We start from the raw sequence: 14877 nt of genomic DNA on the forward strand, positions 1-14877 counted from the left end.
ACCTTATAGTCCGAAAAATATGGTACTCATCTCATCTTTTAGTGACAAAAACAGGCCACTCTGCTGTGTCTGCATCTAGTTATAAAGATTTATTGATCACAGACCCAGAAGTTGCATCTGAAGAGAATCAGGAAGTTAGGAAGGTGTGAGGCAGGGGTCTCCAAGCTTTTTACTCTGGTGAGCTACGGTTACAAAATGAAAATGCCAGAGCTACTAGTTTTAGTGGCCACAAGAATCTGCATAAATATAAGAGCCGTGGCAAGTCTTAGATGAGGTACATTAAATGCCTATAAAACATAACCATTATCCACAGTAGGGCACAAAGTTATGCATCAATATGATACATGCATAATGGTAATAGGCTTTTAATTAATCAAATTAAGACTTATTCAGCACAATAAGCATAATTCAGAAATCCCTTTGCGAGCTACTTGGAAAGAACTGGAGAGCTATAGGTTAGAGACCCCTGGTGTGAGGAAAGTAATTTCTTTGTATTTTTCTTTCTGTCATGGTTTGAAAAGAGTAAAAATCTGGTACAGCCTTAGACTGTGTATAGAAGTGGACTGAGAGAGTGTTCTGTCTCAACCATAGACTGTATAAAACAGTGGACTAAGAGAGTTTGACGTCACCCACAGTGTTCAGCTCCACTCAAATGAAGCTCACTAATACTAATGGTTGTTTTTTGACAGACAATAGCAAAATAAAAACACAAGGATCATGTAGAGCAGGTTAATATAAACATTTTAAGACCCTGCCTAAGACACTGCCTTTCTCTCCGTAACTGCTGCAGGTTTTATGTTCAATCTTGATGTGGGGATAAAATAGTGAAATAAAAAATACAAACCCTGACAGCAGCAATTACAGAGAAAGGAACCACCATTTTTCCAAGTCAATTGGAAGCAGCACTTGAAACTAGGGGTGGGACATTAACACGTTAATTAATTACAAAGAAAATAATGTATTACAAATATTAAACGCATTTTCTCTCAGTTTGTCAAACAACGCAGAAAGTACCATGTGGTACGTCAATTCTACTGACGCACACAGTTTCCACTACAACAGTGGAGCATGAAAGCGCTCTGGGTCTGCTGGACTGTAAATATCTATTAGAAAACTACCTGATGGAAGTATTGACAAGGGCGTCGGTTATTGCAAACTTTGCAGAGAAGTGTATGCATATCACAGAAGCACCTCAACCCTACAATACAATGCAAAACATGTGATCGCACGCACAGAAACTGCTGTAAAATGGCATTTTAACTTTAGTCTCTTCAGTTTTGGACAGGGACCTTACCTTTGTCTACTATTTTGAAATGAAATGCAGTTTATTTTTTCCAAGACATTTTTCCAGAAATTAAAAGAGCTTGACTTTAAAAGTCACGTCTGTGTGCATTATTTGATGAAGTCATCCACTAAAACTCAGTTACATAAAATAAATGTTGCTTTGGGGGCAAATATTGTTTTGCAATTAATTGAGATTAAATCATTACAAAGCCTGTAATTAATTAGATTATATTTTTTAATCAAGTCCCACCCCCACTTGAAACATAAATGATCACAATACGGTGAGTCTTATAACAGAACCATAGACAGTTTATATAAATGGACATAGCCAACACGCTGGTCACCACATTCCAAAGTCCATTTATATACAGTCTATGGTAGCAGCCAAATGAAGCCAATCGAGGCTAGCAGTTACAGCAGTTCCAGATTCCATATTTGGAAATCTGGGTGCAAAACTAAAGAGCCATTCATACATCTAAGCCACGAGACTGTCAATCAACCTGTGGCTAACACCTGTGGCAGCGACCTCAGGGAAAGAAAGCACCTGAATGGTCTGTTATTAAGTTCTTATCTTGATGTAGGTATAAAATAGTGAAATAAAAAATAACAAACCTGACAGCAGCAATTACAAAGAGAAGTGCCACTATTTTTCAGTAGAAGTCAATTAGAACCAGAGCTTGAAACACAAATGATCCAGATACAGTGATTCTTATAACCGAAGACAAAACAAAAGAGCAGTAACTCACCCTCTTCCTCGCTGGAGCCCCTCTCCACTGGCGGATACAGCGGTGGGGCAGCAGAGGGCGTGCTTTTCGTAAATATCCCACTTATGAACTTGAGCATCTTCCTGTCTCTAGGGGGTGCTCTCTGCACCGTCCCATCCTTCCCTCTCTTCACGTCCTCGGTAAACATGGGCAGATCGCTGTTGTCCAAGGTGCGGCTGGTTCCTTTCCTGGCGCCCCTTGTGGTAGTATCGGGTAACACCACGGAAACGGCCTTGTACCTGTTTTGACAAGAAATCGTAATTTAGTCATTTGAGATAAATTATTTTTAGTTTTAGTCAAGATTTAGGACCTGTTTACACAAGAACGCTTGCGGGTAAAAATTGGATTTTATCGGAAGCGCCTTTCACGGCATTTTTGGGGCTTAAAAACACAAAAATCTGAAACCATCCTCCAGAGTAAAAAAGTTGAATACACTCTGCTGTAGCGTTTCCGTCTCCATTGCCCAAGACGCAAAACTATTTCAGATCTGCTCACGTCGTGTATGTGTTTACGTCACCGTATGCACACAGATTTCCTCTCGAAAATGCTTGTCTAAACACGGAATAAAAAGTGAAGACGAGATGCCACTTTTGTGTCTTCTGTTCAGACCGTCATCATATAAACAAAGCCAAATAACTGCTTGACGGAAATGCAGTGCCATGACATCAGGTCTAAACCAGGTCTAAACCAGGACTAATCTTGGAGAACCCCAAGCACGCTGAGCAGGTGCCTACAAAGCGCATTCGGGCGACGGATGCGCAAACCTCCGTGCAGTGCGGAGCTCTATGCTGCTCCTTTTGCCTGCGGCCATCTGACGGTTTATGCGGGCGCACCTCCAAGCCCACCCTGACATTGAGTCCTGTTTTAGCCTTGGTTTAGTCCTAGTTCAGTCCTGGTTCAGTCCTAGGTTAGTTCTAGGTTAGTCCTGGTTTAGTCCTGGTTTAGTCTATGGCGTGTGTGGGGCAAAAGTCCAGCATTTTGATCAGTGTTTCTTCTGCTCAATAAATAAAGCCTGTGAAGTGATGACAGTCGAGTCGCATTTGTGAATTCATATTCGACCTGAAGAAAGCGTAACTGTTTCATTTCATTTCGTGATTGTAATTCTTGAAGTTGTAACTTTTCAATTTGTATTATGATGAATGCTTCAGTTAGAAAGTTTTTAAAGTGTGTGCGGTTTATCACAGGCACGGGCAGGTAACGGGTGGAATGTTACAGAGTCCGGGCGGGTTCGGGTTTAACTTTGATAAAGTCAAGGGTTAACAGGCGGGTGCGATGCTGTACTGCATGGGTCTGGGCGGGTGCGGGTCTCCAAAAATGGACCTGTGCAGGACTCTGACTCCAGGTCTGTTTTTGAGGAGGTAACATTATAACTTGGTTAAACACTCACAAGAATCAATTTTGTAAAGTAAGACCTTTAAATGAACACTAGTACCTTTCTCCTTGTGGACTTTCTCTGGCCATAATTCCAGAATATCCTCCGCTCATGGGTGCTCCAGGTCGGATCAGCGTGCCCCTCCCTTCACTGTCCGCCCATGACGCTCTGTAAGGCCCCAGAGTGGTCCCTGGCATCAGCGGAGACTGGTCCCCCATGCGGTTCTCCCTTCTGTCCAAAGTCTTCGCCGTGTGATACTGGTTTGGGTCCCGCAGGTCCCTCCAGGCTGAGTTAGCGCCCCCTTGAGGCCGCATGAGGACCTCCGGGCGCGGGCTGACCTGGGACGAGATAGAAAATGGAAGGCTGGATCGGGTTCGGCTGTTGAGTTCGGCTCCATTTTCCCCCTTGAGGTAAAGCATGGGTGGTTCTCGGTACAGTTCGGTTTTGGGGCGGATGGCGTCGGATCTGGGGCCCTCGCGGTGAATGGGGAGGGCATCTGATGCACTGCCGTAGACTTTGACCATCTGGCGCACGGGAGGGTGGACGAAGGAGGTGTCTTTGCTCTTGGGGAAGGCGGGGAGGTCCTTCTGAGGGACAGGGCTTTCTCTCTTCTCCATCCTCCCTTTGGTGAGTTCTGCTGGGCTTCCATGTCTGGGGGGTTGCACTGGAGTCTGCACAACAAAAATAAAATATGAATAAACATAAAGATGTGTGCACCGAGACAGAACAGAAAATATTTTACAATGACAATTCAGCATTACTTGCAGAAATGGATATAGTAGCCAAAATGTCATTCAATTAAGTTACTTCTAAACAATATAACTCAAGTAGAAGTGCAAAGTAGTGGTCCAAGAAGTTCCTCAACTAACTAAGAGTAAAAAGTATTTGTACTACTACTCAAGTAAGAGTAACTTAAAGAGTAACTGTCTGGTTGTAACATGTGATTTAGAATTTCAAGGACAAAACGTCAAATAATGTATGAAATCTGGTATTTTCTAAGGATAGACACAAGTATGTCAACATAAAGAGTTTTTGTAGACTTACAGTGGGAAGAGTAACCAAAACTTAAGTAAGAGTACTGCTAGTTCAATGAAAATATTTGTACTGCTCCCACTGAAGGATATTTCTGTTTTGAGTTTATCTGTTTTGTCTACTCTGAGCTACTTTATCCGTCATATTGTTCTACACTGTTCTGCAAGTGTTTTTTTTTTTTTAACTGTTGTTGCCAGTGTTTAATTCCTGTAAAATGTCTTTATGTTAACTCACTCTGTGGGGCACTTTAAGTTATTTTACAGTTTGAACTTCTTGCTAAAATATAAGATGCTATCATTAACATGTCTATGGAAATTTCCATGAATGTTAGCATGATGCTAATCACTTGTTTTATAGACATTTTTATGAAGTCCAGCTAATGTTATTGTTATTGTTATGCATTTAGTGAATTATTAAGCTGCTCTACATTGTTTTATGTAGCTCTACTTATTCTATGTTCATTTAAATGTGAAAACATACTTGTAATACGCATTTATCTTTGTATGTTACAGTTTTACAATCAACTCTTCAGTAAACGCCCCAAACAGCAAGAAGCTCCCTGTGTGTTTATTGGAGAAACTGTTCACTATCTGTAAAACTAGTTCCTAAACACTAGTGGAGGCAGAACAATATTACTACTAAAGAACTCTGCACTTTTCTAAAAGCAGTGCAATTTGCTCAAGCAAATGTAATTAAGTAAATGTAACTAAGTGCTACCCACCTCTAATTACTTACCATAAACACTGGTCGTACATAATAAAAGAGTTTTGGTAGATCTTAGAAAAGCAGTAAATGAAGCTCCTCTGCCTGGAAGAGGCTGTTCTGTGAAACAGCTCAGCATGGACCATTTGTCTTTCCTAGTGTTTAGCTGAGGCTTAGATTTGCTCAACACTTGAGCTATTTCAGTTTGAAGATGCTGTCTACTAAGACAATGTTCAAGAACCAGTGGAAGCAGGTCTCAATGCACATGACATCTGCTTTAGTTAATGCATGCATTTATATAAGGCAAGGCATGTTTATCTGCATGAACATGCTGTGCCTTACAAAATACTTTATGGTTGAGAATGAAAATTAATTTGAAAATATAAAAAAAAATGCACCTGTACTTTGTGGACTTGTGGCAGCTGTGGCAGCTCCTCTGTTCGTGGACTGGGTTTTTCCACCAGAGCTTTGGAGCTCAGACTCTGCTCCTCTTTCTCCGGGACTCTCTGCACCTCCTCATGTCTCTGTTTCTCCTCATGTCTCTGTTTCTCCTCATATCTCTGTTTCTCCTCAAGTCTCTGTTTCTCCTCAAGTCTCTGTTTCTCCTCAAGTCTTTGCACCTCCTCATGTCTCTGAACTGTCTCATGTCTCTGGACTGCTTCATGTCTCTGAACTGTCTCATGTTTTTGAACTGTCTCATGTTTCTGAACTGTCTCACGTCTTTGTACTATCTCCTCCGTCAGTGTCTCCTCCTCCCTCTTCTCCTCCTCTCTCCTCTTCTCCTCTTCCCTCCTCCTCTCCTCTTCATCCCCCCTTGTCTCCTCAGGACCTGCCTTTTGGTCCTGATCCTCGCCGTGGTCCTGTTTTAGGGCTTGGTCGAAGTCTTGGCTTTGGTCTTGGTCCTGGTTAAACAGATAAAGTGAGTGATGAGTTACAGTTTCTTTACATTAACTTTCACAGTGAATTGCACTTTTAAAAGTACTTCCATTACCGTCACTATACAATACCATAATACTGAGTGAATACCCACATTCACTGAATAAGAAAATGTTATTCTGTCCACTCTGCAAAGCTTTTAAGAGGGAATACATTTTGCCACCTGTTTAAGCTGCATCTTCAGTTCTGAGAGAACACTGGTGAGTCAGTTTCTTACATCAGTCTGAAGAGAGGAGCTAATTACACTGAAACAAACACACTCTAGTAGTTAAGAGGTAGGAGTATCTGTTATTAAACCATTGAAATACCCTAAGGTGTGAACTGTTCCTGAGTCAAAGTAGACCCCTTTTACTTAAAAACGTGAATAACAAAGCAGCAGCAATCCTCACTTTGTTAACCCATTGCTGGCCTCCTAATTATTATCCTAATTAGTCACTGTGATGAGTTTAGAAGCAGAGTTTAGAAGTCACTGTGATGAGTTTAGCAGCAAGTTTCACAACTAGCTGAGTATACTGCCATCAGCGTTCACGAATGATCAAAACTCTTTATAATTAGATAGAGACAGCACACAGCGATCTCATTTTGATTCTAGGATCTCTTTGGTCTCTATATTGTGTTGTCAGAAGTATCATAATTCAGAAATCAATACTAAAACTAGTATCAAAACTAGATACTCATTTGGGTTGGTATCAGTATTAAAAAAGTCACATCAACAGGACAAACATGAAGCTTTCCTGAATGTCTTTAGATCTTGGAGCACTATGGAACCTACCTGCACCACTGAGGGGTTACACACATATAAGACCATGTGGGAATACAAAAGAAAGTACTAGGAGTGTAACAGTGCTTGTATTCATACAGGACGTTCGGTTTGGTGCAGGACTGTTCACGAGTGAATTTGCGCAATTTGTGTGTGTTTACATTCCGCCACTACTTGAGCAGCTACATGGAAGACTTGACTCTTTAATATTCACAAGGGAACTCATCTGTGATTGGGGTACAAGTGCTTTTTATTCAGTTTATAGTTCGGGCAGCCACCTTGACAAGAATCGCCCCCCCTGCCTTGACTACACCCCTCCAAACCAAGTGAATCCTTGCAAAACTACAGTCATCGCGTCCCGGTCCTCACAAGGGCATTTTGAACTTCTGGGAACGTTTGTAACTGCAGCAGGTCTGCACTTACTGCAGACAATGTGGACAAGTTGGTTTTTCTAGCCAAAAAATATGAAGATTGAGTAAAAGTTCATGCTGAAACTGTTAGTGCTGCACTTTACATTCTGAAATGTTTTGTTTACTCTTTACAAGGAATTTATTTTTTATCATATTTCGTACATTTGTTGCTTATTTGAGAATATTTTATTTAAGTTATTAGTACTACCAGGCAGCACATTGTTGGTTTAATAAACACACAAATAAACGACAATTTTGTTCCCATAGTGTACTGAAAATAAATCGAACAGTGATTTTATTGTATCGTTACGCGCCTAAAAAGTACTATGATTTAATGTTGAAAATGTCATCTAAATATTTCACAACAACACCAACACACCAGGACATTAAGTGAAAAACATTAAGTAGAGCCTCTTTCTTATCAATACTTCTACTTCTGCTTGAGTGATATACTTTAAAGTCTTGAGGCACGGCTCCACTCACCTGTTGTTCCAGTAGCAGCTCTGTGGCCTCCCCCTCCTCGCCCTCATCCCCCACAGCCTCCACCTTGACCAGGGTGAGGGAGATGAGGTAGGTGGTGGTGCGTTTCTGGGGCTGCCCGTCGGAGCTCATTTTGGGGCAGCAGACAGAGGCGACTCTGGCACCTGCTCTGGAGCTCAGCCACACCTGCCCGACTCACACCTGCACACAACACAGATTATATTTGATATTCATATTTAAAGGCACACTATGGAACTTCGAAGGTGGAGGCTACATGCTTATCTCCATGGGGATGTTTTTTCTTTGCCTGGAATGTTCCACAGTAGGGCTTTAAACAGATCTCTCTGTGCATTTACAGGTTGCAGTTACAGGTGTTTTATAACTAACAAAACACATGAACAAAATACATGCTTGTGTACAAGTGTCTCCATGGCCGAGCACTAAAGTCCATCTGTGACATGTTAGAGTCATATGAACCATCTCGCACTGTGAGGAGCTCAGGGATCGGCCTCCTGCTGGTGCCCAGAGTCACGACTAAACACAGGTAGTCTGAGTTTCAGATTCATGCAGCTAAAACCTGGAACAGTCTTCCTGAAGATGTGAGACAGAACTCTGCTTTGACAATGTTTAAATCCAGGTTCAAAACGGTTCTGTTCAACTGCATATGACTGAAAGATTTTCATTTTTCATTCTGCACTCTTCTCTTTCATTTAATGTCTCTCTCTCTTTTTAATTTTATAATGATTATTCATGTTTTGATTTGTTTGTATTGTGATTTTAATGTATTTCTTATTCTGTAAACCACTTCCAATTCCTTTCTGTACAAATTGTGGTATAAAAATAAAGTTGCCTTGTCTTGTGCAGGCTCGCTTCTCCGTAGATCTGACCATTAACCTGTCTCCACTGTGATTAATAATGCACCATACTGTGGAATAAGTAAAGCAAAGCAGTAATATCTCCATGGAAACAAGCAGGTTTTGGACCCTCTACCGAAAAAGTGACAGTGCGACTTTAGTGGGACTGATGGATGGAATATTACAAGAATCATGATATTTGACAGTTAAAGAGCGAATATTACGTGATTTTAATGTAGTTTCCTCATCACAAACAGATCTGGAGTTGTGTTTTGTTTCATTCACACATGTTTAACTCACAAACCCTGCACATTAAGACTGAGTTCTTCTCACAAATGGAAAACAAATGAGCTCCACTGTGTTTTGAAACTCCACACACACATACAGTAGAATCATCAGCATCATTTCAGCCCTGGAAATGACAATCTCTGAAATAAAGGTAAAAAGGAGCTGTTAACTTGAAAACTAAGAGAATTTGCAAAATATATTCTTACAATAATCACACAGTCTTTTGTTCAAGTGTTTAAAATGTTTTATTCACTTATTTATAGAGCTTCTGATTTATAGTTATAATCATCAAAAACACAGCTAGAGTTGTGTTTTGTCTCCCTCACATGTTTAACACACAAACCCTCAGACTGAAAATACTCTGTTCCACCTTGTGATGTCATGTGGTAATACAGGAAGTGCTCCACAGTGTTTTTAAACTTCACACACCTTCACTAGAATCATTTAGATCATTTCAGGTCAGGAATTGCGGATCTCTACTAAAGAAAACATAAAAGGTAGCTCAGAAACTACCTCTTCATGACATCACGAGGTGGAACAGAGCATTTGGAGATTTGGAGATGTATACAGATTGACAAAAAAGGATGATTCAAACGTGTGTGAATGAAACAAAACACAACTCCAGGTCTGTTTTTTGAGGAGGTAACAACTTTCTAACATGGCTAAAAGTGTCAAAGTGTCAATTTTGCTGCATGATTTAGGGAAAATTTCTAAGATTTCTTTTTCTGACAAGCTTTGTGATTGTGATTAGATTTGAGATTTATGTTTTAATAATAGGATTCGGTTCAAGTTTACATTTTAAACGCATCTGACAAAAAGACATAAATCTGAAGTGACAAACTACAGTAACACAAGAATCACATTTGAGATCATTTTGTGCAGATCTAAACTACAGGGTTAGCAGTTTTTATGCAGAATAAGATACAATATTTTCAAAAATTGCAGTCTTCGTGATTTTCTTATTGCTGCGATTAAACTTTGGATTCTGATTTGACTGCAGCACTAATTTAATGGACAGTATAAAATGGCTCTGGGTTGTTGTTGAATCAGATATTGTTTCGAAAATTCTTAATGACATCGAAGTGCAAATGGAGACTGTAGACTGAGTGAACTTGTCTCCACGGAGATGTCTGTAATGTTCCACAGTACTTATCTCAAGCATTAATTCGATATGTGTGCTTTCATGGATAATTGAAAAAAAAAACATGCATTCTTACAGTGAGCGGGCTTGTCTCTCAAAAGACATACTGTGGAACATTTGAGACTAAACAAAACACCTCAGCTCCACAGAGACGAGCAGATGCAGATCCTCCACCAGAAAAGTTACATGTGAACTTTTAATAGTGAAGAAATCACTAAAACAATACTACAGGTGGTTGGAACATCAGTCCTGGTTGGACCTGAGTTTGACCTGGTTTAGTCCTGAGTTAGACCTGGGTTAGTCATGGTTTAGTCCTGAGTTAGACCTGGTTTAGACCTGCTTTAGTCCTGAGTTAGACCTGATTTAGTCCTGAATTAGACCTGGTTTAGACCTGGTTTATTCCTGAGTTAGACCTGGGTTAGTCCTGGTTTAGTCCTGAGTTAGACCTGGTTTAGTCCTGAGTTAGACCTGGTTTAGACCTGGTTTAGTCCTGGTTTAGACCTGGTTTAGACCCGGTTTAGACCTATTTTAGTCCTGAGTTAGACCTGGTTTAGTCCTGGTTTAGACCTGGTTTAGACCCGGTTTAGCCCTGGTTTAGTCCTGAGTTAGACCTGGTTTAGACCTGGTTTAGTCCTGAATTAGAACTGGTTTAGACCTGGTTTAGACCTGAGTTAGACCTGGTTTAGTCCTGAGTTAGACCTGGTTTAGACCTGGTTTAGTCCTGAATTAGAACTGGTTTAGACCTGGTTTAGACCTGGTTTAGTCCTGAGTTAAACCTGGGTTAAACCTGGTTTAGTCCAATCCTGCATTATTAGTCTGTCTACATGTCCAACATTCAAAACGCTCTGCTCCACCTTGTGATGTCATGAAGCGGTAGTTTTCAAATCTACTTTTTACCTGTTGTTGAATAGAAACTGGCAACTCCTGAGCTAAAATGATCCAAATGATGACATCACAAGGTGGAACAGTGTCTTCCATTTGAGAGAAGAACTAAAGAGCCTAAATGTGCAGGGTTTGTGTGTTAAACATGTATGAATGAAACAAAAAAAACACAACTCCAGGTGTGTTTGTGATGAGGAAACATTAAAACAGATCAGAAAATGTCATAATACGAACCTTTAATATATGATTGAATTAATTAAGCTTTAATTAATGAAGCTAGTGTGGGTCAACTGGAGTGTAATGTCGATCAAGTCTACCTGTTACCACAATGCAACCAGTTCTTTTCTTGTTCTGGTTTAGTCCTGACTTAGACCTGGTTTAGTTCTGAGTTAGACCCGGTTTAGTTCTGAGTTAGACCTGGGTTAGACCTGGTTTAGTCCTGAGTTAGTCCTGAGTTAGACCTGGTTTAGACCTGGTTTAGTCCTGAGTTAGACCTGAGTTAGACCTGGTTTAGACCTAGTTTAGTCCTGAGTTAGACCTGGTTTAGTCCTGAGTTAGACCTTGCTTAGACCTAGTTTAGACCTGGCTTAGTCCTGGTTTAGGCCTGGTTTAGTCCTGAGATAGACCTGGTTTAGTCTTGAGTTGGACCTGGTTTAGTCTTGAGTTAGTCTTGATTTAGACCTGATTTAGATCTGGTTTAGACCTGGTTTATTCGTGGGTTGGACCTTGAATATATGATTGAATGAATTAAGCTTTAATTAATGAAGATATTATGGGTCAACTGTTTGGAGGGAGTGTAATATCGATCAAGTCTACCTGTTACCACAACGCAACCAGTTCTTTCCTGCACACACTCTGCACTTGTTGACAGCCCATACCGTAAAGTCGCTAAAAATTGTCCAGCACTAATTAGGCTACATTCCTGTGCTGCAAAATGCTAATGAGCAGAATCCCCCCAAAAGCAGCTGCCCCAGAGGAGAGTCTAGACTAATTTTAATGCCTCAATTGAAACTCCCTCTGTGCACAGCTCGTTACTCACTCATCCACTATATTAAATTTTCCATTAGCTTTTAAATTCATTGGGCTTAATTGGGCTGTCCTCCCCTATCTGACACATGCTATAGATGCACGGAGCATTTTTGAGTCCCTAAATCAGCCTGAAATTATGCAACCACTAGTACATTCAGTTCATTCATATTTAGACTGAACCGGTGCCATTTTTTTCATGCGCAACGATACATACCTTCGTTTTTGCCTCAGAATGTCCATTTCTATTTCCCTTGTACATTGAAATGAGGAGATATGAATTCAGCCAGCCATCAGGTGTCTGTAAATAATGAAAAACGATGGAAAAACACAACTGGAACACCCGCAAAATATGACAAATTAGGTGTAAGAAATGGCGCAAAAATATCCAAATTGAAATCCGTCACTTGTCACGAAGCGTCTAGCAGCTGGAGCCCCCGTTTGACAATGTCATGAATAAAATTACGTACAGGCCTTCGTGAGGGAGCGAGGCTGAGTGACAAACGCCGAAAAAATCATCTGTTGTATTTCCTATGGGAGGGAAAAATCGAAAGAAAACGAGCTTAAGTAGCCGATTATCGCGATGCGCATCCCCGGGATCCGTCGCTCTCTTCCCGGTCACTGCATCCTCATCCTCCCGAGAGCCTCCATCCAATTAGCAAGTCAATAAAATGTGTCTGAGCGAAGGGAGAGGAGAGAAGCCCCCAACCAGCCCCGCTCGACTCTGCCCTCCTCTCGTTTTTTTGCTCCACACCTCCAAAGCTCCGGGCGCTCCGAGCCGCGCGTCCGAGGCTAGTCCGTCGCTAGCATGCTTCTCCCGGGGATGCGGAGGCTCGGGGTGGTCCCAGGCATCTCACGGTCAGATTTGTATCGGAGGAACAATAAAAAAAAACGAGCTGGATGCAGACGAAGCGAGAGAGAGAAAGAGAGCAGGAGGAGATGGATGATGCTAGTGCGCGCGGATCCTGGCTAACCTGACCGTGCATCTGACCATACGCGCCAGTCGATCTCTCCCTCTCTCCTCTCTCCTCTCTCCTCCTTCTCTCCTCTCTTTCTCTTTTTTTTTCCAGAACAATTTATGGGCTTCCTCTCGTCAGCCTCCCGTCGCCTGGTCCCTCACAGCGGGGACAGGGTGCACACGAGGCAGAAATCTGGACATTTAAACAAATTGTGTTGTGATAAAATATGACAAGGTTCAATCAATAAGAAATGCACGGAGAAGTAGAGGAGACGGGAGAGGACTGTTTTGCATATTGCCTGGTAAAGTAGTTGGTTTTCTGGGCTGTTTGAGTAGCCTATTTTTTCCTAGAATATGAGAGGAATTCTTCTTGCAATCCATGCCTCAACTGACAGTGGTTAAAAAAGTGAATCGATCAGTGAAATCAAAGCCTAGTTTTAAGTAAACATTGATACTATTATGCAAAATGAGCTTTAAGTCATGTTAGAATGTTGTTACCTCCTCAAAAATAGACCTGGAGTTGTGTTTTGTTTCATTCACGTGTGGTTAACACAGCCAAAAATTCAAGTTAATGCATTTGATATAAAAATGTATTCAACAGATAGGCATATGTACTCTAGTTTATGAAACTGTTTACCTTTTTTCTGTACCATTTTTGGTTCTAAAGTTACATACGTTTTAAACAGACCATGTCACATGTATAAACAAAAATTATTCCCCAAATTTCAAAGACCTGCAAATCCTCTTCAGGTTAACTTTCAAGCTTCATCTTTGACTAATCTACATCTCTAGGTAGTACACTTATGAAAATTAAAACTATTAGGTGTTTGTAAAACCTGTGTTTTACAAGTCTAAAAAAATGGGAATTTCCCCTCCGTTACTTTTCCCTCCGTTACTGAAAAATGATGTTTTTTTAAGTTTTACATGTGTTAAACTTTATATTTCATCTGGAAACTTTCTAAAAGCAAGGATATTGATACTAAGCATTTCCTGCAGCAATCTAATGAATTTTGTGTCTACATATTTTTTTTATTAATTATCCTATTTTCTGTTTTCAGTTCATATACACTGAAAAAACGGTCCGAGAGGGGTTGCTCAAATTGCAAAATCAAATTTGACAACAATAACATCACTTTTTTACGTTTCTCTGTCAAGCATGTTTAAATCTTACAAACATCGCTTGATTGTGGCCGATGTGAGACCTGCATGTTTTCATCAGGTTGAGGAAACATGACTTTATTATAATTTCTGGTGAGGCTCCTCCCTCTGGAATTCTCCTCCCCAAAACTTTTGGAGGGAAAATTCAAATGCAGCAGGACACAGGACAGATCCAGGAGCAGAGGACACACAGTGTGGAGCAGGAGGATTATGAGAGCTGATCTGGAGGTAAGACTTTTCAAAGATTTTATGTGCTTCTCCGGCCTAGAATGTCGTCATTGTTAAAACATGTTTGTGTTGTTTTATTTGAAATTAGAGTTAATGTAAGGACAGCTTGAAACAAATTGTTTTTGACTGTCCATCTACAAGAGTGTGACACTTGTACTAAGATTTGAATGTGTTGCTTCCAGAGTCGTCTACAAACACAGAGTGACGTCCAGAGCTCTGCTGGAGCTGTGGGGAAGTTCATGAATGTTACAGCTGATGTTTCAGAAAAAAGGAAGATGTTTGAGAACCAACAAAACACAGACCACAGATGAACAAAGTAAGTAAACCAACTAAAATTATTTAAAAAATTTTCAAAATGAACTTCCTATTGAAACTGTTATCGTACTTGTACAAGGTGATGTGGCATTAGGAGGACTTTATACCAGAGGCCCTACCTGTTACTGTGTTTAGAGGAAGAAAAGCAGCACATGGTGAGTTTTGTTTCTGCAGATACAGTTCTAATGTTCTTGTGATTCTGTTCTGGTCCATTATTGTAGTAATAATTGCTATAAGTGTATTTAAACATGTACAACAGAGTAGATCATCAGAATGTGATCATCATG

The 14877-nt window shown here is 40.6% G+C and overlaps 1 protein-coding gene across 1 annotated transcript in view; it reads right to left on the reverse strand.

The window, feature by feature from the left end:
* LOC110171275 (arf-GAP with GTPase, ANK repeat and PH domain-containing protein 1-like) overlaps positions 1-7872 on the reverse strand; it is a 97095-nt gene extending 89223 nt beyond the window's left edge. Inside the window, 4 exon segments of the mRNA XM_055160320.1 lie at positions 2031-2287; positions 3481-4091; positions 5553-5696; positions 7744-7872. Of these exon segments, the coding sequence (XP_055016295.1) occupies positions 2031-2287; positions 3481-4091; positions 5553-5696; positions 7744-7872 (1141 nt within the window).
* Between the last annotated feature and the right edge of the window lie 7005 nt (positions 7873-14877).

This window comes from Boleophthalmus pectinirostris, unplaced genomic scaffold (assembly GCF_026225935.1).
Source record: "Boleophthalmus pectinirostris isolate CB_2022bp ecotype Guang Dong unplaced genomic scaffold, ASM2622593v1 HiC_scaffold_3, whole genome shotgun sequence".
Lineage (NCBI taxonomy): Eukaryota > Metazoa > Chordata > Actinopteri > Gobiiformes > Gobiidae > Boleophthalmus > Boleophthalmus pectinirostris.